Source organism: Bactrocera tryoni, chromosome 2 (genome assembly GCF_016617805.1).
Source record: "Bactrocera tryoni isolate S06 chromosome 2, CSIRO_BtryS06_freeze2, whole genome shotgun sequence".
NCBI classification, from domain to species: Eukaryota; Metazoa; Arthropoda; class Insecta; order Diptera; family Tephritidae; genus Bactrocera; species Bactrocera tryoni.
Window position 1 is genome coordinate 58,531,723 of NC_052500.1, and position 22,269 is coordinate 58,553,991.

The following is a 22,269-nucleotide window of genomic DNA, read 5'->3' on the forward strand; positions in this document are numbered from 1 at the left end:
TGTTCACACTTCAACCAATCAAGCCAACAGCTAGCTTCCGTTAAGGAAGTAGCAAAATCGACAAATTGGTTTTTCACACCACCCAACACAATGCAAACGGGACACTTGACGGACACACACAAACCTACAACTGCCTTCTCACCTACTTGTAAATAGTACTTAGAATGAGCGTTGAGTGATGTGTGTGGACATGGGAAATCAAAGCAGCTAGTTGACTATTCGATGACTTTGTGTCATGTTGTACCTGCTGATGGTTGACAGCGGCGAAGAAAAATGGACTGAAATGGACTTAAATGCAATTTTGTGAATTTTGAAAAGAAATTCAATTTACTTCCAACAATGCTGATTGTGATAGTCGCCAACTACCTTTTCATAATGGGATTTACTTATTATATTTATTATTGAATATTTTTGGCATTTGACGATTAGTGAAAGTGAGTGATGGACAGTTTTTGTGGATGTGTCTGCCTGCCACCTACACTCTTTGGGTTAGTATACAGAGTGCTAGTTTAATTTTCAGTGTTTCGTTCTATGAACATTTATTATTTTTTATATTTTTAAGACACATCAACTCTTTTAAAATCTATAGTATATATAACCCATTTAAGCAGAAATTGAGAATAGTACAGTTTATTGGCATCCCGTTTGAAGAGCCTCTCATTATGCTAAATAAAGGAAACAGGAAAATATACGAGGGTGGTTTGACAAAACAATAATTCTTATACTTTTATATAATTTACAAGTTTGAACTATTAAAACTTGTCTAAAATCTGAGGAGACAGCAGCGTCTAAAGTTAGCGAAACATTAACGGCTTTATAACTAGAAAACGCTTAACAAATATTACTACTCGCATTATTTGAAAACTGAAATTCAACTATACCAAAAAAGCTAGATAGTTCGATGCGAGATTTTACTGACGTTGAGTTGGAAAAGTCGGATGACGGTGTACACCTTGGACAATAACCAAAATAATAATAACAATAATAAATTTGGTAAAGATATCTCGTCAAATGAAAATGTTTTACACAACGGGTGATCCAAGTGGTATTATTTTCAATAGCCTTTTTTCGACAGATCAGACAGAACATGCGTCGTGTCAAGCTGTCATATTATTTTTGTTTTGTATTGTTTGGTATTTCATCTAAGAGAGACTCACAAATCGTTCATCTTTATTACGAAAATTCACGTTGAAAGTATGCAGAATACAGCTTGTGCAAGAACTGAAGCCGCTCGACCTTCGTTAGCGACATTGCTTCGCTCTATGAGATTTTCCAAAAAGATTCGACGCTTTCGAGTCAAATTTTGTTCAGCGATGAGACCCCTTTCTGGCACATTAGGTACGTATACAAGCAAAATTGCGGCATTTGGGACGAAGAGTAACCTGAAGAGATTCAATAGCTGCCATTTCATCCAGTAAAAAAAACGCTTTGGTGTGGTTTGTGTGGGGTATGGAATCATTGGTCCATATTTCTTCAAAAATAATGCCGGTGAGAACGCAACCTTCAATGGCAACCATCATCACGTCAGGATGACTGACTATTTGATGCCTGAAATTGAAGCTCGTTATCTCGGCGACATTTAGTTTCAACAAGACGGCGCCACTTCCCACACATCGCATCTCTCAATGGATTTCTTGAGAGAACATTTCGATGAGCAAATAATTTCACGTTTTGGTCCGGTCGATTTGCCACCAAGATCGTGTGATATCACACCGTTAGACTTTTGCCATTCGCCAGTTAGCAGTCGAAATGATCGTCGACGTTTTTTCAAAAGATTTAAGTTTTTGGTAAGAGTCTAGTAGTATTGACACGCTTGAAACTCAAAATATTAACCAAAATGTGTTCAGTTGATCCATAAGAGGTGTTGAGATCTCCCGCTGTCTCTCTGATGCCAACATGAAGAATTTTAAGTACTTTTTCGATGATATCGTCATGAACAGAGGTGGATGCATGAGACAAGTTCTCGAGAACTTCACGACCTTCACTGAATATTTACTGCCACTCAAATACTTGTATTTGTGATAATGTGGACTGCTGAAAAACACTTCTACAATAGGAAACACAAAATTTAAAATAAACTCGTTGATCACAACTAAGTGCCATTTTGATATCAAACTTCACAGGAACAAGAAAAAAGGTTGCACCAGTTTACGAAAGAATTTTTATCGATTCGGCTTGCGTTCGCAGTTCAGATGGATCAGTCCCAGATAAGTATATAGGGTGATGTCAGAGTGGAAGTCGAAAGCGATACGAAGACTGTAACGATAAGAGTTTAAGAGAAGGGAAGATCGATGCTATAGGATGTCAGAGTGAAAGCGGCAAAGCGTGGTGAGCTCTTGCGGAGCTTTCTGAGATGAAGGTGTGCTTAATGTGCCTTAACTTGCAACATGTCAGATAAATTTTATAATTACGCAAGAATAAAACGTCGACTATATCCTTACACCAGACAAGTTTTATTAAGTACCCTATTCCATTGTGTTATAAATTAATAATAACAAAAAAAGCAAAATAGTAAAGAAGAAAACAACAATAACTAATAATAGCGAAATGAGTTCAAACGAGAAACCACTGTACAACCTGCATTGTTGCTTTGCCCTCTTGAGGTTGCCAAAAGTCTCTTTGATGCTTGCTCTCACTCTGAAAGCTTTGGCCGATTTCCATAAGAAGACACCTGCATTTAAATATAGCTAGAAGTAGCGACATCTTATAGCATCGCTTCTCGCATTCCCCCTGACATTAGCCTTAGGCTTGGAGATATTGAATTATAAATTTCGTCTCAGTATTTATGAACGTTCAGTCAATTGAACTTCCCACGCGGCACTTTACTTGCCTCATACTAAAATTCAACTAAAATTTTATCAAGGCGGGCTTCAACTACATTATCGCGTATTTCAAGTTGAGGTTGGAAAAGTTAAATACAAACCGCTTCCATTTCGACATCTTCGAAAAAGTGCTTTAATGCTATGTAAATCAGGATCGAGGATCAGGTTAACACAAATATTTGAGAACTTGGCAGATCTCTCTGGTACTTAAATCACAAAGCCACTAAAGTTAAGGAAAGCGAAATGGAGGGTTTCAAGAGTCACTATTCATCCTTTTAAGCACAAACACAAACTATTTTGAGAGCAGTGTGATGAAGTAGTTGCATTATCTCATTTTCTAACCTAACTCAAAAAGTCGAACCTAACAAACATTATTTGAAAAGGTTATTGGTTTATAAAAATGCCCTCGTTGATATATTATGTTGGTTCGTAAATAGGTGTCTGTATGTAGGCATCCATCTAATTAATAAGCTGTTTATTAAAAGTGTTGCATGTCTATTATTGCAACTCTACCGTAGCACTCGTACGTGACTGAGATAAAGTCTCTTCCCTAGAAGAAAAATGTCGTCAAGCGAAAGCATTGCCCTTATTGATTTTTTTTGTGAGAAGAGAACACAATGAGTGGGCAATTTAAAAATTTTACTTTAATAAAATTAAGAAAATGAGAAGAGAGAAAAATAAATTGTTTTCCTTATTTTATAGATTGTGAGGCCAATGCACAAGTCAACGGTCGTTGTAGCATAAAGCTTATGCCATAAACTCATCAAGAAAGCATTTATGGTCGTGCATAGAATGATCGTATATAGCTAAGATAACGAATAGTGTTTTCTTTAAAAGTGATGGATAATTAGGTCTTATATCTCCCAATTATTCATGCTCTACATTTGTTGAGTTCAGCTAAAACTCACGAAAACAGTTCGGATTACTCCACTTTGAAATTTTTTTAACGAAAAATGGTTCTTTGATCATCCAACTGAGAAATCGTGTGGGTCTAGTAAAGACATCCCACAACATTTAAGTTGAAAGCAAGCCAATTTAGTCTATAGTATTTGGGACTAAACTCAATTTAGCCGTTTATCTGTCTGTAAAGACGTGAACTAGTCCTTAGCTCTTTAGATATCGATCTGAAATTTTGCACACGTTCTCTTCTTCTCTAGAAGCTACTAATTTGTCGGAATCGCCAATATTTGACAACTCTGAGATATAGCTGTTATACAAACTGATTGATCTAAACCAAATCCTTGTATGGCGAACCTTTTTATTCGACAACATATTTTCTCAAAATTGGGCATGGATGATACAGACCGGACCAACCATACATATGTATATGCTATTGTTTTCAGATTTAGTTATACATATACTTACAATAAGAAATGCACCTGAGAAGGGTATTATAGCTTCGGTACCGCCGAAGTTAATGCTTTATATTATTTTTTATTGTAATGAGTTCTTATAGGCTCAGCGATGTTGTATTCTTTACTTTATAGTAGACTAAATAAAAAACGCCCCAAATATTTTCCTAAATTATTAATTAAATATTTAAACAAGATTTTTAAATAACATATCGTTTTTCTTCTTTTAGGGCTTATCGTGAATGGCTTCATTAATGTCGTCATTACGACTATTGAACGACGTTTCGGACTGCGCTCTCGTCAGACGGGTCTTGTCGCCAGTGGCTACGATATCGCCTCATTCGTTTGCCTGGTGCCTGTCACATATTTTGGTGGACGTGTTGGTGCATCAAAGCCAAAAATTCTGGCATGGGGCGTTATTCTAATGGGCATTGGATCATTGACATTTGCGCTGCCACATTTTCTAGTCAGTAGTTATCGTGCAACAATGAGCGATAGTAATGTTTGTCAAAGCAGCGCAACAAATGGGACACATTATGAGGTAAATATATATATAGTACATATGTACATAGATACCTATGTAAAAGATTATATGTACATATATACCATATGCACCTAGAAGATTATTAGTGACATTTGTATAACGAAGCTTTCTTTATAACGAAATAATTTTCGAAACCCCAATTTTTTTAAATTTTGTGTATATTTCCCTCTCTTTATAATGAGTTCTCTTTCAGGGATTGTTTTCTATGCCCACACTCTCATTTTCATTCGTTTTCAATCTCTCTGTAAGGAAGACCCCAATGAACTCATCATCCATATATGTTTGTTGTCTTTTGTTTCTAAGATTTCTTCAAGTCATAGCGTAGGAATTTATAACCCAGCGAGAATCAATTGGGGTGCTCACAACATGTTATAAAGCATCGTAAAATCATAAAATCATAAATTTTTGCACTATTTTAAAAAATTTGTTGCTGGATTGCAAACTAAAATACGTTTACGCACAGTGGCGTAGCTACAACTTCGGGCGCCCGGGGCCAAGGATGTTCTACCGCCCCCCTTGGTTCGGACAAAAGTGAATTTTTACAAAATATCTTCGATATTAAGTATATAAAATTTAAGAACTAGAAGCCACGCAAATTCTGAAGTTCCAAAATTCTCACAATACGGTTTTTGAGGAAATTGATAGTAAATTTACAAGACATCTTATTATAAGCCATAGAAAAAACCCATTTTCGCCCTATATCTTGTAAACTTTTGACACAATTTGCAGGACTCGGACACCCGAAGTGGAGTTTTTAAATACCATTTTTGAAAATTTGGAGAAATAAAAGTATTTGTTAGAAAATTATAGAATTAACCAGAGACTTATTCAATGACAAACTCGTCGAAATTAAAAAAAAATGCCAGCAACTTGCCGAATCCTATTCAGATGAGTTGGATAACGAAGATTTATATAATAACATCCAAGACGTCCTACTTTTATAAAAAGAGCGAAGAAAAACGAAAAACAAATTTTATTTTCGCCAGAAAAAGTTTTATTATACATTTCTTCAATGGGACTGGAAGCCTACAAGACGTTAGCGACAGCTTTAAGAATACTACTCACTATACCTGTATCAGTTGCATCTTGTGAAAGTTCTTTTGGCAAACTTAAATTGATCAAATCTTACTTGAGATCGACCATGAGTCAGAGTAGACTGACCAATCTTGAGATTCTCTCAATAAAATGTGAAACTGCTTCAACTTTAAATTACAATGATATGATATGTGATTTTGCAGCGATCAAAGCTAGAAAAGTGCATCTTTAAGTTCTATCATTAATCTAAGCCAAAAGATATAAGACAAATTCAAAGACTGAAGAGTATTCGAGTAAAAATTAATATTTTTCATAGTTATTCAGATTATTACATTGTGAGTGTACAACTCTTTATCTGTTATAATAAATTTTGTAAAAGAATGTGTTGAATTATTTTTCTGAATATTAAAAAACAGCGAAGATCGTTTTGTCGCCACCAAGACGTTGCGCCCGGAGCCGCGGCCCCTTTCGCCCACTCCCTAGCTACGCCACTGTTTACGCAAATACAACTGTGAACGCTATGTTTTCGGATCGTTATAACTTATAACTTTATGAGACTATGTGAAACCCCTAATTATTTACAAAAACGACTGATATGAACTTAAAAGGATATTCAAAAGTAAAGTCATCTCATGTTCATATGGGAAAATACAATAATTCTGCAGAACTTACTTATCAGAATCTTGTGACATTAGAGAAAAGGGATGCAAGAATCTTTGCATGTTATTTCATTAGAAAGAATGAAATTATGACGTTTACAACATATAAAAGGTGCCTTTGGAACTTCCAAATATGGGCTCTCCTCTTTCAAATAAGTTCAGCTGACAGAATGAAGAATCCTTAGTTCATGCTTCTATCCCATAAGTATATGGGTTCGAAAAATGTAGCTTGTGACTTTGTACTGATGATGATATGAATGAAGAAATAAAGAGTTAACTTTAGTATTCTTTATAATAAGAAGTTAGTTGTCGAGGGTCTATTAGTAGGCAAATGGAAGTCAGCGTAATTATCTTTTTCTTTATTGTGATAAAAAGGTTGACAAATTTGGATCCCATGCCGATAAAAGAAATGAAGGGTTAACTTTTGACTTTATTTATCATAATGATTTAGCCTTCATAATTACACTCATAGTAACTTGGTAGACTTCTGAAAATATCTTAAATAACGGTGCTTTTATCTAAAGTAAATTAAATACGTAAACAGGAAGTTCTCGGATGTATTTTTAACCTAACCGAGACAATTCCCACGACACCCTATTATATGTTACCGGGATTAAACCCTGATTTTATCCTGTCAAAGGCTGCCATTTTTACGCGCTAATCCTCGTTTCGATCGGTAAGTAATACGTTAATACTGTCATTATTTGAGCAACACCTGGCAGCAGACTTACTTCGTATCCTCCTGATCCTTGCTAGCACTGAGTCCAACCCGGGCTCGGAGGATTTTTCTGCTGCGTTTTTGCAAAAAGGCTCTACCATAATTGCATTTCGATAAAATGTATATGATTAATGGAATTCTTGGAGCTATCTTAAGACCTGCTCAGGACACACGTTATGTGGCCTCATGTTGTCAACTCACTAATGCGACTATAGCCTCAACGGCTGCCGAAGATGTACCCAGTTCGAGCAATACGCCGCCAATACAGACTAGTGGCCAACAAGGAACCTCTATGGTCCCAAAGAGCTTAATTAGGCAGCATGATTCCCAGTCTTAACATCCAAAGACTGTGCACCACTTGCCACAACTTGCTTTTACCGATGAATTTGTTCTGAGTGTCATCAACAAGTCCATTACATCCATCGGCCTAGACGGTATAAATATGCTGATATTAAAACCCCTTGGCTCAGCGGGAGTAAACCATACAACACTGTTTGAGAACTATGAACCAATCTCGTTTCCTACAGAACTTAAGAGGTGGTATTATTTCGAGGTGAACAATCAAAGGTAAGGAGAATTAAACAGTGGTGGTGTCCTCTCTCCGCTACTGTTTAATCACTATATCTCTAAAATCCCAAATCCAAATCGCAGAACAAGAGCTCAAGTTGCCACATGAAACATGTGTGGCCCTAGCGCAGCTTCGTTCTGGATACTGTAGCAGTTTAAACTGCTATCTATCCAGAAAAGACTCCAACATACTCAACTTATGTCCTCTTTGCATGTCCCACAAAGCCAACTCACCTAACTCTTTCATCCCTTTGGTCCGAGACCGTCGAAACCGCTCATTTCCGAGACCTTCCGTTAAGTGACAACGATGACAGCTAACTTGTTACTTTTCTCCCCGGGTTCTAGGTAATCGCTACAACCGCAACAACAAAAAAATGAGACACGCGCTTTGAACCGAATAGCCTTAGGCTAAGTTAGGTTAGGTAAATACGCTGATTATTCGTGTGGCCGTGAGAGCCAATTGGGCAGTGTCTACTCTGGACCAGAAGGTTGAGTTCGAACGAAGCCCCCACATCAGCGCTCGAATGTAGGGAGACAGAAGGGCATCACCTGCTCGTTCCCATCCTTGCCCAAATATCCTTGTTTTTATCAAAATTAATTTATTCGTATTTTTTGATATTAAAAAATTATTGACTTATTGAACTTCCCTCATATTAAATGAATTATATAAGTAGTTTTTTATTTAATAATACAACTTATAGCATATAATAAAAGTTAACTAAATACCGTTACAAAGACTTGCAGTTCGGAAGCCGATACATTTGCTGAGCAAGAGAATCTTTCTTGGACCGTGTGGTTGTTCTTTTTGGCGCAATTGCTGCATGGTGCCGGCGCTTCGCCGCTCTTCACCCTCGGTGTCACATATATCGATGAGAATGTCTCCACGAAGATGTCCTCTGTGTATTTGGGTAAGTAAACTGCTTTTGCGGCTATTTGTTGCCAACTTGCAACATTATTGACAGTGCAACGCAGCAAAGAGATAAAGAACAAAGGAAAAAAACAACGAAAATAAACAAAATAAATCTTTGAAAATATTTAATAAAAATTGAAAACTTTATGCCTCACACGATTGCTTGACTTCGGCGGTTGATGTGGTCGCTTTGCGTTGTCGGCTTTACTCATACACAATGACACGATTGGCCCAAAGCAATTGACAGTCACGACAACCAAAACAGTCGGCACAGTCAGCCGGCAATCAGTAAATATGCTGATAAATAGACAAGCAGCCAATAAAGTCGCGTGTGAGCGCTGGTAGATGGCACGCAGACGGACAAACAATCAATTCAAAAATAGTTGTTTGTTTGCGTGAGCGCATATTTGTGACGTTATTGGCCTCATCAAAAAAAAAACTAAACTACAAAGGACTTTTCTTGTTTACGTACACGACGACAAACAATGCCTTCTGATTCCGTTTGATGGAGCGTTCATTTTCTTCGATTTGCGCCAGCGAGCGGAAATATAAGAGGGTCATATGCATGAGCACTTGGGAGAGCTTCCCTTTCTCATCGCCTGTTAGCCATTGTGGCAATTTGAATAGTGTCGCTGTGACCCACTTTAGGTGGTGGAACGCACTTCTCCACTTCTGTCATTACACACACACACATGTACTCGAATTCCTCTGTTTAAACGCTGATTCAGGAAATTTCACCCAACGTTTCTCATTGTGCGGGTTTCCGCTTTGGTTTCGCAGCTATCACAGCCGGTATGGGCGACTGTTAGGGCGTTGTGCCTTGCGATCCGCCTGATAGTGGGTAAATTTATTGGCGACACTCTGTTGATGCTATCCAGATCTTATGTGGAAATTATAAAATATGCTCCATGACTCAATTGCCACGCCGTTAGTTGAGCAATGCTCGCACATTTCAATAAAGTTGGGGAATGTTTTGCGACTCTTTTTGTTTATCTCAATTGTTTCTGAAAGTAAAAGACTTATAACTGAATTGGCACAAAGAAAGTTAATTTATTTTATCAAATTATTTTGACAATTTTGAATGAATTTGTATTTGTGCTTTCTAACTATACTACTTATGTACATATGTATATTGAAATGCATTAGGGTGGACATTGAAAGTGGAAAAAAGAAATGACTGTATCCAAATTTTTCAAGCTCCACGAAGTAACAACATTTATACGCATATATTGGGTAGAGTGTTTTCCAAAGTTCATATACTAGAACCCAATTAATCCAGAGATTCGGAGAAAACTCGAAAAGTATGTAGGTAGATAGGTACCATAGTCCATCTAGCGCTGAATGGACCCATTTGATGCATTATCCCAGGACCTTTTTTTATAATCTTACTATTCCGTTGTATCGTTGCACTCAAACCATTGGTGCTCTCAATGAAGCTACTTATATACTTTATGCTTTTGGAGGACAGCCATTCAAGGTTAGGTTCCTAATGGGCTTTGTGATAGAGCTGGACATTTGTGATAGAGCTGGGAAAGTAGAAAACCCTTTTAGCTTGCAGCTGCAGCAAATACCATAGTGTTATAAGGCAGGCTTATTTTCAGAGCACGCTCTTTAAAAGGTCAGTGCCCCGTCATAGTGGCTGTTAGTCTATATGAGTATATACTATGAATCTTTTAAAAGTACATAGAACCAAGATCTGTAAGACCTGGACTATATTTGTTTTGGTATCTTACAACTTGTTATTGAGTTCCATCTGCTTAGATCTATTTGTTCACAATGAAGATAAATCTTTCTTCAGCGCGAACGTGGTATTAACTCCGCCTCGGATTCGTCTAAAGAGGCACCCTGCTTTTTCAACTAATCTGCATTTTCGTTGCAGAAAATGTTTCTACGATCGGGAATCCAAATTATGGATAAGTAGAACATTGCCTTACCAGTGACCTTAAAGCCTTGCTGTAATTGTTTACAACGCCGGAATTAACCAGTGGAGTCGACCAGACTAGCCATGTCGAATGGCTAACCATGTATATGGCTGCTTTCTGTATCCTTCCGTAGTTATTCAATTGAACTCCACATGCCTTCTACGAGTATGTATATACCTAGTACTTCCACTTGGAAGATGTTGGCTGAGTTTGGTACACGGATATATGTAGATAGAAATGTAAAGATTATTGGAATATATCCCACTATGGTCCCGTCGGTGTAGATCCTCTCCTACTACACCTCTTTTCGATTCACTTCTAGAGGGTAACGTCACCTGAAAGTGACTGTTGATATCTATATACCTGAAGAATATAGTCTGATTTACTTAAGTTTAGCTGGTTCAGGTTGGCGCAATGACTTTAATCTCTCTGATTCTAACGGGTCATAATTGGAGACGAATAACATTTAAAATCATCCCAGTTGAAGCCTAAGCCAAGACCGAAAAAAGACCCAAATTAGGTCGAACGTGAAGGTTTTTCTAACAGTTTTCTTCGATTGTTGTGTTGTGGGTATTGTGTATCATGAGTTCATGACAAAGGATCGTAGGTCAATATTATTTGCAAGTTATGTGCCACTTGCGCGAAGCAATCCGCCAGAAATGCCCGAATTTGTGAAAAAAGGCTTTTACACCAAAATAACGCCCCTGTTCACTCATGGTTTTTGGGCGCGAAGATTTGGCCAAAAACAACACTTTAACGTGACGCAGCCACCGAATTCCCCAGGCCCCCGGTGTCTTTTTTGCTCCCAAAGCTGAAGAGGTCTATGAAAGATTACATAAAATTAGAAATTTTAGTGCCTTGACGATTGGAAAAACGCTGGCAGCAATATATCTGTGGTGATTATTTTGACTCCATCCCCAGTCCAGCTCTGAAAGTATTCGACGCAGTACCCGCCGGGGGAAGCAGAGGAAGAGGAAGACCTCCACTCCGTTGAAAGGACCAAGTGGAGAAGGACCTGGCTTCGCTTGGAATATTCAATTGGCGCCACGTAGCGAAAAGAAGAAACGACTGGCGCGCTGTTGTTAACTCGGCTATAATCGCGTAAGCGGTGTCTACGCCAATTAAGAAGAAGAAGAAGATATCACGCTGAGAAAATGAGTGGAATCGGACAATAACCACGCCTACTTCCCATATAGCACAGTTTGGAATTCTACTTGATACGCTCTGTTTCCAGTACACAAATCAAGAATCAATTAATATAACGGCATAAAACTTTGTACGAATAATGTCTTTAGTGTGTGCCATCTTATGACCAAAAATTGTTCAAATACAAAAAAAAAATGTTCAAGCCTCTAGGTACCCAATATGTGGACCCCTGTATCAATCAATGTCAGAGATATATATTTGAAATTCAGGGTTAATACTTCACTGACAATGTTGCGTTTGTGTGTCAAAAATGGCTTCAATCGGACCAATACTTCTCTTAGCCCCCATATACTTACATACCTAATATAAAGATAATCGAGCTTTCGGGTGACTTTGTACCGCATATATGGGCCAATATGTGGGCTATCTCAATGAAAATGAGAGACAGTTTATCTTTGTGCCTAAAATAGATAAATTTGAGTGAAAACTTGGCCTATCAGGATTTTCGAACATCCGGCTGACTTTACTTTATATAATTTGTTTTAGACCTTAAAGTATTTCCTAGGCTTTGATTCTTGCAAGTTGCAAGAGTATAAAATATTCGGTTGTACCCGAACTTAGCCCTTCCTTACTTGTTATATTATACTTTTTTATTTAGTAATACTTCATTTTAAATTAATAATTGCACATATTTATTTAGTTTTGTAACAAATATACGTTTTATATCTTATTAATTTGTGGTGCCTTAGGCGTTTATACATACAATTTTTAACTCTTTTTGAGATGGATTCGTATTAAGCGATAGTCGGCGATTACTGCTTTGAACCACACTTTTTCTCTTAGTACCCGCATTTTCATTTCATTTTCCAATTTCAAATGTCAAAATTAACGAACTTATCTTCGACTTCGATCATACCATTAGGTTAGGTTAGGTTAAATGGTCGATCAAAGATCACATGTAGACTAATAATGTAGTCCTTTGTAATGCCATTGAAAAAGAACTCCCGTGTTCGGACTTACAGATTGACGAAGCGCTTTGTAGCCAATACATAATTATACAGACGCTTAACTTCAACTCCCGCCAGTTCGGTGGGATGCCCGAAGGTAGGCGCCCCCCTTTATCCCCCAAACGTGGGACAGTCAAGCAGGAAATACTGGCTTGTTTCTACCGCATCTTCTTCCAAACAGCTTCTACAGTCGGCATCCGGAAAGATACCCATTCTTACGCATGTATGCCAATAGGACAGTGGCCTGTCAAGAGTCCCACTACTAATGAGAGGTTAGCCTTACTGAGGGCTAAGAGATCACTAGATCTCCTGCGATCTATCTTGGGCCAAAAGGCCGTTGCAACCGAAAAAGTCCCGATGCTGGCCCAGCGTTGGACAAGCATCCGCGTGGCCCAGCTATCTAATATGTAGTAGAAGTAGAAGAGGATACAGGGGCACCGATCCGTTCCCATTCTACCGATAATGATTCTAGGGTGCCCTTCCTTGCTAACTCATCAGCTTTGCAATTGCCTGCAGTTCCGCTGTGGCCCGGCACCCATACCAGTCTAATCACGAAAACTCTAGCTGCCAGAGATAGCGACGTTAGACATTCTTCGACCTACCCTGAACGCACTGTGAATGAATCCAAGGCTAGTATTGCCGCTCTGCTATCTGAGTGAATGGTCACTTCTCTGAAAGTTGATGCAGTAAGTAGCAGCAAATCTGCTGCTACCTTGATGGCTGCGGCCTCAGCCTGGAAGACACTGCAGTAGTCGGGAAACCTAAAACAGGAATTTGTAGCGGCTCCCGATTATACCATTAACTGTTTTGAAAAATTTGAGTGATGTTTCCGAAAAAACTGATCATTTTCTCGACTATGAAAAGAGTACCCGGTGAGTTAGATATATGTACATAGTACATAACAGGTCTCTGTCATAATTTCGGCCTTATCATTCGGCAAGCTCTTTACCACGAAACAATTTCGAGGTTATATTAATTGTTTAATTTGGATTGCCGTATGCTCATTTACCATATTTTACACTGCAAAATTTTTAAAAAAATTTACACTTTATGTAGAGTTCTGTTCGCTGCTGCATTTTTCTATTATAATTGCTTTTATAATTTTAAAGCCGGATATAAACACCTCCATCTCCTGTGCATTTACAATGACCTAAGCAAGCTTAACGCAATAATTGTTGTAATAATTCATTTCAGGTATCTTCTACACGATGGCGATAATTGGCCCTGCCGTGGGTTATGTGCTTGGCGGGCAGCTTTTACTGATTTATACCGAGTTCATGACGGTGGATGCCTCTGTGTAAGTACTCAGCGTAAGAAAACCACATGTAAATGCGTGAAAAAGCAAAAAAGCACTAAATAACTGCGGAAGAAAATATCAGCGTACTGTTTGTTTATTTGTCTAATTTTGTGGTTGCGAGCGATAAGCGAAAATGCCGAGGTGAGAGACTGTCGACTGCCAGCTGGTGCTGGGGGTGGGCAACGATGTATGGCTACAGGTGTTTTCTTCTAGCGGAAGTTGGCTTTGCGCGCTTTGCCAGCAAACAAAGCCAAGTCAGGTCGTTTCCATGTCATAATAAATCCTTTTTGAAGCTCCGCTGGATACAGTGGTTGCGACTTTGTCACCAGGGACTCATAAAACAAATTTCTCCGCTGTCATCAATGTTGTTTATGCTTATGCCGCGCTGACAAAGCTGCACTGGGGTTCATAAGCTCTGCCGTTGTCAGTGTCATGGAAGTGTGACTGGAACTGTTAAATGCTGCGCGGGTGTCAGCCCTGTTAGCGGCTCATCCCTTATTTATTGCCAAGGTAATGTTGATAGAAAAACGCGCACGTTTGCAATTGAAAGGAAATTATTTCTACGTACTTAGAGAAATTAAAAAGATGGTAGAAAAGTGTGGCGGAAGATCCGAGGCGAGGTTTTTCTCTGTTGCTAATGTTTGTTAAACAGTTTTTGTTGATATTTAAGAAAATGTAGAATATCATTCCATCGTTTTGTCTACAGGTAAAGCTGTTAGTTTTTTTCACCAAACAATTTCGTTATGATTCGTAATAGAGTTCCTACCGTCAGTTAGATATCAACATACAGCTAAGTAATCAGAAAACCCATACATTTTGTATGTATTTCTGGATCGTGCGGATTTTTTGATCCACCGTCCACCAAACCGATAAAAAAAGGACTCCGGGAAGAGGAAAAAAATCTACAAGTTCTTGGCCTTCTCAAAGAAAAGTTATATCTAGGAGAATACAACCTGAAAAGGTCCAAACAACTCTACAGAGTTCAGATTGCAAGAAGAATAAACAAAACCGTCACATGTTATCCGAATGGGAAGTACGTTTCCACCATAACATTACAGAACATTACGATAAGATAAATTAAATATGGGAAAGGCAGTATAGGTTAAAGATCGCAGGAACTCTAGTAATGTTCTTGTTTTTTTTTTGTTCATTTGCAACTAGTTTCAGAGTCAATTAGGTAACCAGTGGCTTCCAAAATCTACTTAACTTGTCGACTAAACTTCCATGATTCACCTCTTTTTTCCTTTGAACTTCTTATAGTGTTTCGTTTTGAATTCCTTTGACTTTTTAGGGTCGGGTCTACGAAATCGAATAGGACCGGATTTTTATCAGATCAAGGATTGTCAACTCCACTCGATTTCTTCAAGTTACTTAGAGACGTTTTCTGTTGCTACAAGTTCGTCTCACGATCGCATATCTACAGCTACAGTGTGGTCTCGGGATCTTTGATTTAATTCCTTTTTTCTGCGGCGGTAAATAGAATAAAGGCAGAGTTGAAGAGAGCTTCTGTTGGGTTGTTGTTTCTAAAGAAGTCCAACACTTCTTCCAAAAGTACACCGCTTTGTTTTAGCTGTAAAAATATGAAAACAGAGTTGAATTTTAAATCCTATTTCACTCATGTTTAAGATATTGAAACATTGTATTCTACCTACTACTGTATGAACAATGTATTCTTGGGTTTGTCGATTTGAAAGAGCCAAGCGGCAGGAAGTAGGTTCTCGAGATCCTGGTCACTCTCGGACCCGAATTAGTATGTAACCCAGGGCATTAGCTATTCTGTATGCCATTAAGATAACAAAAATAACTTTTTGACACCTTTGCTTTGAAGAAAATAAGTAGACAACCGCTTAGTTTCAGCACGATCTTCATCTATAACATGACTTCTGCCTAATACAATGTTCCTGTAAAAGACTACAATATTCAAGCCAGGCCTGTAATGAGGGTTGTTTACTTCAAATATTAAGACGTTTAATTTTTTTCAGAAAATCGTTCGATAATACTTGTATTGTATATTTAATTACGTAATTTTGTACAAATTAAGCTTGCGTTTACCGCAGTCTAAAACTGAAAAACATATAATAAACTTTTTAATATAAAAATTTTTCTGTTCTAACAGCTTAGGTCTGACAAGCTCCAGCAAGGTTTGGATTGGCGCTTGGTGGATTGGTTTCATTTTTGCAGCAATTGCTTGTTTTCTACTCTCCATACCGATATTCGGTTATCCATCATCACTGCCGGGAGCTAAAGAATTGCAGCAACAAAAGTGTCTGAAGCCTACAATGCCGATGGACAGAAAATTGAGCAGACATTCACCAAACTCAAAGACATGCCAAGCGCACTACTATCATTGCTGAAGAACCCCACATTTTTCTGTCTGAATATGGCCGGTGCCACAGAAGGTCTAGTAATCGCCGGGTTCGCAGCCTTTCTGCCCAAACAAATTGAGAATCAATTCAGTATTTCGCCAGTTTGGTCCGCGCTCTTAATGGGACTCATTACAGTGCCCGCAGGTGGTGGTGGCACTTTCCTCGGCGGTTATCTAATTAAAAAATTGAAACTAAACTGCGCCAATATTATAAAAATGTGTTTGATTATGACAACGATTTCGGCATTCTTCACCTCTTGCTTTTTGCTCTCCTGTCCGAATTTGGCGTTTGCGGGTGTCACTACACAGTATCGCAGGGAAGTGCTTAAAGACAGTGCCAAGGAAATGACAAATTTGACAGATGGCGTGGAGCGCTCTTACTTGGGTATGGAGCTGCAATCGAGTTGTAATGTGGATTGTGGTTGCAGTAAATTGAATTATGAACCGATTTGTGGCGCTGATGGTATTCTCTATTATAGTCCATGCTTCGCCGGTTGCCATGAGGAATATCATATGAATCAGGTTAAAATTTACACGAATTGCTCGTGCATCGATAAGCAAATGTTTGATGATGGTGACACCCCAGATGCCACGAATCTGATGTGTAAATCTACTTGTCATTACCTGTCGTATTTCGTGGGCTTGTGTTTTGTGCTGATGCTCTTTACATTCCTGTCGACTATGCCGGCACTGTCGGCTACACTGAGGTGATTACGAAAATTTATATTCTGTTCGATTTTTTTAAGTTAATTTCAGTTGATATGTTCACCTAACAACCGTTACTTTAAAGAGTAATTTCATCTATAGGCACATCTCTTCTTTTTATGCACTAAAAGGAAAAAAAACTACAAGTTTCTGGACTGCTCCAAGAAAAGTTGTATCTAGGAGAATATAACCTGATACATTACATCTAGTGTATACTTAAGCTTAACAAGAGTTTATATGTTCATCTAACAGTCTTTTGTAGCACATTAAAATTATCGAGATCGCCATATGAGAAAGCGTTTAGAATGAATTGATCAATTGAGGTCTAACTGTCCCTCAAACTTGAGTTAAATTTTCGATATCTACATAAGGCTAGACAATTTAGGAAAGTTAATATTCCAAATTGGTGTATTCGGATCATTGCCACAAATAAAGTGGCCATGCACAATATTCACTTAAGCTATCAAAAATTGGAATATCATTTTCGTATATGCTTGAAAGATATGCGCGGCTTTGTTCTCTGAAAGCTTAATGAAAGTACTATATCTCATAAACTAATAGAGTTATCTTAGAAAACTTTGTGAACAAAAAATAATTTCTTAGACTGATACTGTTGTATAAAAGTGGGGAACAATGGGTTATGTAAAGGCGGTTATCTTCCTAACCACTATTGTCAGGCTTACATGTAGGGGCCAGGTATGACCCACTTTTAAAAGAGGGAAATATCAAATCTCGCTCGCATGAGTGCGCAGCATTACCATTGTGCCTCGATACCACAGTTATCCCAACATCGGAATTTCACTCCAACCACATCCATCTATTTACTTCATATGGAAAGCCATTTCAGAGCCTGTTTGCTTCTTCAACTTTGCAGTAGTTTACCCTTCTTCTTCTTTACTGGCGAAGACACCGCTTACGCGATTATAGCCGAGTTAACAACAGTGCGCCAATCGTCGTTCTTTTCACAAGGTGGCGCCAATCGGAAATTCCAAGCGAAGCCAGGTCCTTCTCCATCTGATTTTTCACATCAAAAATTCTCTCAATCGATTTACGTACTGAATATGAGAAATACCAGGTTCCACTTTATGGCGAAAATATCGATCGATTTCCGAGAAAAGTTGAGGATGTTATGGGGTACATCTTAAAAAATAATATTATCGAGTGCTTAAAATGGATAATACTTTTTCGATCTCCTTAGCACATATAAATAATCTAAAATGATTTTCGAGCTTTCGGTTGACTTAAGTCGCAAACAAGTTTTATTTCAACGTCAAAAGGAAATGAAGTTAGTCTATATCTGCGCTTAGGCCCAATTTACTCAATATATTGTATTTTGATTTACCGGTTGACCTTATATGATATATATTGATCAATATGTGTGATATCTTATGAAATTACATGTTTTCTTGACCAAAATATGACTAACTTAGCGTTAAATACGAATAAAATCGGTTCCGATTTCGGTGTAGTAACATCATGAATAGTGCATTCACATTGACTTCCAAAGCTTGAAGAGAGCCTGGTTTATTGCTAAAGACCAATAACTTTTAAATAACACCTCACGGGCAGTGGTCCAATGGTGCTTCAAATCATGTCTCTGTGGAGGCCATTCCTCTTCAACTCTCGGTATCTATCCCATACCGCACGTTTTGTGGTCGAGTGTAACATTGCGAGGTAGGCAGTCTGTTTTCTTCCATGACACGGTACTCCGTCGTACTCCTTGAAATGCCGTCACACAGTTCCCTTATACCGAGTTGTTGACGAGTGCTTTCAGAGAGTAGGAGTGCAAGTCGAGCAGAAAATCGTTGACATCGTCCTTCTCTTCCGCCGGGGCGTGGGCGCAAATAAGCGATATGTTGAAGAACCTCGCTTTGATGGAGTCTCTCTCCCACCACGAATCCCATACCAAACTTGCGCTTCTTTATATGGCCACTGTAGTAAATGCCACAAGGACCTATTCGCCTCAGTCCTTCTCCCGTCCGTCGCATTTCTTGGACTGCGGTTATGTCAACCTTCACTCTAACGATGACATCAAGCAGCTGGGCAGCGACAGCTTCCCAATTAAGGGACCGACCATTCCAGATGCATGCCCTCAAATCGTAGTCCTTATTTCGTTTGCCAAGGGGGTCTCTCATTCGAGGCAGTTGGTAATCTTTTATTGGGGCGCTTTTTACGTGGCGGGTCCCAAGCCCAGCGCACAACCCTGTGAAGGGGGTGTTTTGCCTTCTCACTTTAGCTCGCCTTCAAACGGATGTTCTAAGGCTACCCAGAGTATACTTGGTCAAAGAGCGGAAGTCGTGAGCTGCTTGAGCCGTGTGTAAAAGAATCGTTTCTGGCCCCTCCCAAGTGAATGGCGATCAGAGAACTTTGTGGGCCCCATTTAAAAATGCGAACTTTTTATTGAAAATATCGCTCAATGTGTGAGATATATAATTGAAAGAAATTAAGAGAATCTTTTACTGATAATATTATGTCAGTGTTTCAAAAATTGGTTGAATCAGATCAATAATTTCTTTAGCCTCCTAGCCAAAATTAAATTGCAAGAACGCGTTTTTCTAATAATAATGTATATTTATTAGATGATTTATTAAAATGAATAAAATCGGGTGAAAACTTGTCCGAGACTCCTTATATCTATTATAAGTTTATCAAACATCCGTTTGACTTAGATGCTTATATATTGGGAATATACCATTGTACCAGGTATTTAAATAAAACTCCGAGCGCCTGTTTTTCGGTTAATAATACAAAAATCAGGTCTATACTACACCTATCTCCAATATACATACATACCTAATATAAGATTTTCAAACTTCCGGTTGGTTTTGTACCATCCAAATCGGTGAACCTGTAAAATATCTTATCAAAATTAATTTTACGAATAATTCTGGATATATTTTGGACATGTCAATTAGATTTTTTCAAGGTTTTTGATCAGTTCAAAAAGGGTGATCCATTTCGAGGTTGAATACTTTTTTAAACATAAAACTCCGATACTTAAAATTTGACAATGTTTATTATCATTCCAAAGAACATTCTTTGGCATTTAAAATGTTGCTCGCGACTACGTCTCAGATGGTCCATCCGGTATCATTTTTGAAAAATATGGACCGATGATTTTTTTTGAAAAATATGGACCACAAACCACACCAAACCGTTGTTTTTTCTGGCTGCATTTCATCCAACAGCTCTTGAATCTCTTAAGGTTGATCTTCGCCTTAAATACGGTAATTTTGCTTGTTTACATACTCATTGAGGCAGAAATGGGCCTCATTGCTGAATAAAGTACCTCTACTTGGATCACCCGTCATATAAAGACTTTGAGGAAAAAATTTTATAGGATCATTTGTCCCCAATAACCACTCATACAAATATTAAAAACACGTTTAAAGATAAACTGATTGCCTGATAAGCTAAAGTTAAATTTTAGAAAGCAACTAGTGGATCCGGCCTCGCGTGGCTGTGGTATATGTACATTCTATACTATTATTCATATAATATACTATTCAATACAGTGAAAGTTTTATTTACGAATAAACGCGAAAAGGTTTTTGTCGGTATAAGAATCCTAGGGATTATACTTGAGGTTAAATTTTGAATATGTTCATATAAATAAATTTCATTGGAAAAAATAACGAATTTAAGGCTGCTTTTTCAATGTATGGTTACCAGTTCTGTCTGGTTAATAGAGTTGTCCGCTTAATAGATTGTACTTAATAAACATCAACAAATTGTGGGACCGGCCAATGTGCATGGCTAATGAAGATGTCCGCTTAATAGAGCATCCATTTAATAGAGTTTTCACTATATTTTTTATTTCTGAATTGTTTTTACTATCCTATCTTCTAAGTTGGTTCGAACTGGACACAGTATGCTAAATTTAACTAAAATCGGTTTAGTAGTTTAGGAGTCCATCGCGGACAAACAACGCACAGTGGCATTTCGGCGGAAAAAATAGGATTTTTCCACTTTCCAATTTCAAAACTTTAATGATTTTGTTTTGTAAAGAAATATTTTGATAAGAAAAATTCAACAAGGTTTTTTATAAAAAGTGAAATTTTATAGTTAAAAAAACTAACAGAAGTCGACGGAAAGTTATTCAATAAAATCAGATTAAAATTATTGTCCAAATAAAAAATTTTTTTTGTGTGTAAGTTTATAGCTATGGCTTTTCTTTTATTTTTTAGTGAAAATATAGCACCTACTTGTTTATAAAAAAAAAAAAATATTGAAATTGGCAAAGTAAGCTAATTTTAATAATTTTTCAAAAATTATACTAAAAAATATCAACTTTTCATTTTTTGATGGAAAAAAACTTTATGTGCTTTGCCTTGCTTTGCCCTCTTACTATAAAAAAATGAAAGTTCCGAGTCTGTACTTTCAATTAAAAAAACAAAACAACCGCCAATTACCGTCCCTTTTAGTAACATCGATTTTAATTTCACCAAATACTGATGTCTTTAACAGACTTCTTATAACTTCGGGTCCTTTCATAAGTAGCTTAAGGCGTCATTCGAACAAAATTTCCTTAGAACTAGGTCCCATTGTTAGAGATATGGTGCTTGCATAATATTACAAATAAAAACTAACACAATTTTTCGCCTGCTACATATTCAATTAAAACATTGCATATTATATCGGATTTTTATCAAGGTAAAGGAATAAATAACGTCACTTTGCGTTTAAGTTTAATTTTTTTTCATCAGGAGAACTCAATTAAGAATTGTCCTGAATTTCAAGTCCCTAGGTCCAAAAATACAAATTTTGGCAATTGCAGTTATATGGGAGGTGGGTGTGGCAGTGGGCGGTTTTCCAAGATTTTTTCAAAATTTCTTAATTTAGCCCAGAGAAGTGTTTCTGCAAAGTTTCATTGTTGTACGACCACTCCTTCTATTTTTTTCCAAGAAATGTATGGAGCGGTGCCACTGTGCAACGTGACACGTACTTTTTATACATATGTATATAAAGATAAAGATAAATTAAAAACTATTTGATTGCTATCAAAAAAAATTTAAGGATTTTAATGATTTGTCAACACTTGATAATACATACATACTGTTTGAATTATAAAATCAAACTGTTTGATTTGTAAGATCAAACTTTAAAAACTCAATGAAGATTTTATCAAACCTTACCACTGGTGGGGGGAAATGAAAAGACCTTCACTGAGCTGAGAAATATTTCATTCTGATTTTATTTAGAATTTTCACTTATTTATAT

General features: G+C 37.6%; 1 protein-coding gene across 1 annotated transcript in view; it reads left to right on the forward strand.

The window, feature by feature from the left end:
• LOC120767280 (solute carrier organic anion transporter family member 4A1-like) overlaps positions 1-17,055 on the forward strand; it is a 36,541-nt gene extending 19,486 nt beyond the window's left edge. Inside the window, 5 exon segments of the mRNA XM_040093157.1 lie at positions 4,405-4,715; positions 8,434-8,605; positions 13,877-13,979; positions 16,096-16,241; positions 16,244-17,055. Of these exon segments, the coding sequence (XP_039949091.1) occupies positions 4,405-4,715; positions 8,434-8,605; positions 13,877-13,979; positions 16,096-16,241; positions 16,244-17,055 (1,544 nt within the window).
• Positions 17,056-22,269: the final 5,214 nt, after the last annotated feature.